The sequence below is a fragment of the Curcuma longa genome, chromosome 13 (assembly GCF_044706935.1).
Source record: "Curcuma longa cultivar G26 ecotype Majalengka, Jawa Barat chromosome 13, ITB_CL_G26_1.1, whole genome shotgun sequence".
NCBI lineage: Eukaryota > Viridiplantae > Streptophyta > Magnoliopsida > Zingiberales > Zingiberaceae > Curcuma > Curcuma longa.
Window position 1 is genome coordinate 2799474 of NC_133873.1, and position 3129 is coordinate 2802602.

Consider the following 3129-nt stretch of genomic DNA (forward strand, 5'->3'; position numbering starts at 1 on the left):
TATACAGGTAATTAATAGATCAAAATAAACCAAGGCATCTCCAAACAACTCCCTTGTTTGTCCTCAAACAGTAGGCAACCAAACAGTATGCATAGAAGAGTTTACTTGGAACGTCAATTAATATAATGGAGCTAGAGGTTGATTAGTTTATTTAATTTGGCGATCATGTACAAACGCACAACGATCGACCTTGGTGATTATGACATCCCATTATTTTAATCCCATCTTTAATCACTTTCTTAAAGCTAAAGGCGACGGACAGTGCGAGTCACTCTCCAATCTCCATGGCATCCCCCACCGCAAGAAGACAACATGTACTGCGGCGTCTCCCAAGCCGGTCAAAAGCAGCAGCGCATATGTATATACGTACTAGCTTTAGATAGCTCGAGCCAGCCACCAGCGCCACCACCAGCACCACCACCATCTCCTCCTCGTCTTCCTCCCGGTAATTAACTGCACCCGGAAGATTCGCCTTCACTTTCTTGCTTCGACCATGGCCTTAGGTAGCCGGTCCCCCTCAAGTATATGCTACCTAATCACGTTATATTTATGTCTGCCAATACGTAATCTAAATACGCTGACATGGAGGTTGCTGTTTGGTCAGGCTGGTTGGGCCCCACCCCGAGCGGGTGCTGAGGGCGAGCCCGGAAACCCCGGGCTCCGTCCACGCCGCCGCCTCGGCGTTACGCCTGGCAGAACGGGAAGAGGAGGGCGGAGGGCGACTGCTGACTATTGGTTCCTCTGAGGTGGGGCCTCCCAGAATTGTGAAGAATGGCGGGGTCCACCGCCGACAGAGACGCGGGCGATGCTGTAGGCCGACTCGCTTGAATCGGTTCGTCGTTATCCATTCGAACCGGGTTCGTCTCGGTATGACTCAGACCGGCCGCATGGGAGAAAACACAAGCGGAGAGAGAGAGGGGCAGAGAGACAAAGTGTGGGCCCCACAGCCACTCCCTCGTTCATGAACCTATCCACTTGCTCCCTTCCTCGCCTTTAATCCAAACCCTAGGTCAACTCACTAAACCCTAGACTAACAACTCCTTAACCATGGTTTAAGCCAGGCACATTAATGGATGGAAATGCATCGCCATCAAAACCCCACAACAAATATATTATATGCCATGCATCACGGCCTTCTCTCTCTTTCTCAATCACTGTACCAATTCGTATTATTTTATAAGTTTCTTCAACTCCTAGGCAACCCCCTTCCACCCCCTCCTCTCCTTTCATGTCTCCTCCATTAGAAAACCATCTTCTTCTTTATTTCTTTCTTTCCGCTTGATCCTCGTTTGCACATGCTTCTTCCAATCCCGGCTAGCTAGCTCTTCCTCCTTGCTGCGATTGCTTCTTCCCCCCACTTGTTTTTCGTCCTCGATCGTTAGAACCCCCATTTAAATATGGTTAATGAGCTTCTCTTTAATTCGATCACTATTTTTTTGTTTAAATTAGAAGATCAGCTCTTTTGTGATTGTTATTATTATTTATCTTCGTTATCTCACAGTGATTTTTGTTGGATGAGGTTATGGCCGGCTTGGATCTGAGCACCGCCGCGAGGTACGTTCACCACCTCCATCACCGGCCCGACCTCCACCTCGCGCACCAGCAGCCCAACTCCGACGACGACAACAACGGCAGCGCCAACGGCGAGAACCACGACCAATTCAGCGGCGCAGCGGAGCGAGACGGGTCGTCGCCATCGGCGCCGCAGGGAGGAGACGTGGTGTCGCGGCGGCCGCGAGGGCGGCCGGCTGGGTCGAAGAACAAGCCGAAGCCTCCGGTGATCATCACGCGGGAGAGCGCCAACGTGCTGCGAGCCCACATGCTGGAGGTCGGCGCCGGCTGCGACGTCTTCGACTGCATCGCCACCTACGCCCACCGCCGGCAGCGCGGCGTCTGCGTCCTCAGCGGCAGCGGCGTCGTCACCAACGTCACGCTCCGGCAGCCCTCGGGGTCGGGCGCCGCGGGTGGGGTGGTGACGCTTCAGGGGCGCTTCGAGATCCTCTCGCTGGCGGGGTCGTTCCTTCCGCCGCCCGCGCCCCCCGGGGCCACCAGCCTCTCCATCTTCCTCGCCGGCGGGCAGGGCCAGGTGGTGGGAGGCAACGTCGTGGGAGCGCTCTACGCGGCCGGGCCGGTCATCGTCATCGCCGCGTCGTTTACCAACGTGGCCTACGAGCGGCTGCCACTGGAGGAGGAGGAAGCCCTCCAACAACAAGCAGGAGATGGCTCCAGCAGCGGCGGCGGAGGCGGAGGCGGCGGGAACAATCCCTTCCCTGACCCGTCCTCGATGCTGCCATTGTTCAATTTCCCGCTCAACAACATGAACCAGCTGCCGGGAGTGGACGGACACGGTTGGGCTGGCTCCTCCACCGGCCAGCCGGCGCCGTTCTGATATCCATATCACACTGCTTAATTAGCTCATCACTTCGCCGGCAAAGGTTAGAAAGAATCATGCCTTTAACATGCGCTACGTACTACTCCATCTTTAATTAATTGTGTCTACCCTTCGATCTCTCCGCGAGACTATATGTGCTGAGATCTTAATCTATCAGACCTTGTTTGTTAATCTTATCAGTAATTCATTCAGCTTGGATCGATCATGGAGATAATCGATGAAAAAACAAGAAATGAAGTGATGATGAATTTAATCATAAATAATTGGAATAGGGCTTGGGAAGAGTAATGAGGCATTGTGATCCCACGTGTGCATGTCCTTGAACAGAAAGACCGGTAACTTTTACTTTCTCGAAGCAATTCCCAGGGAATCTTTAATTTAACCCTCTTTGTCGATCTATACATGCATCCAACAACAAGTGTTTGGGATTTTACCGTTCAAAGATTCCATTGAGTTGCACTAAAGACAGTACGTGGGACAAGAATTAATACATATCCTCTCCTGTTTCCCTATTTCAAGTAATTTCTAGGTGATTAAATACCACTTCAGTCTTTATGATATCTACACATATACTATAAACAATTAATAATAAGCAATGATGAAGGTGAATTTACACACCTTCTTCCTTTAGGAAATTATTTAAATGGTTACCTTTACTTCATTACTTATATAGTTAAGTTGTTCTGATTGATTTTCTATTTGATCATCCTCATATATCCATATACTATAGGCCATGA

At 50.9% G+C, this 3129-nt stretch overlaps 1 protein-coding gene across 2 annotated transcripts; it reads left to right on the forward strand.

The window, feature by feature from the left end:
• Positions 1 to 1166: 1166 nt before the first annotated feature.
• On the forward strand, positions 1167 to 2597 carry LOC141844143 (AT-hook motif nuclear-localized protein 23-like). Of its 2 annotated transcripts, none has more exons than XM_074732160.1 (2): positions 1167 to 1400; positions 1502 to 2597. In XM_074732160.1, exon 2 carries the CDS (start codon positions 1523 to 1525, stop codon positions 2387 to 2389), a length of 867 nt encoding a protein of 288 aa, XP_074588261.1. In that variant the 5' UTR covers positions 1167 to 1400; positions 1502 to 1522; the 3' UTR covers positions 2390 to 2597. The 2 variants fall into 2 exon arrangements, with proteins under 2 accessions (XP_074588261.1, XP_074588260.1); XM_074732159.1 differs by having other exon boundaries at positions 1520 to 2597.
• The last annotated feature ends 532 nt before the right edge of the window (positions 2598 to 3129 follow it).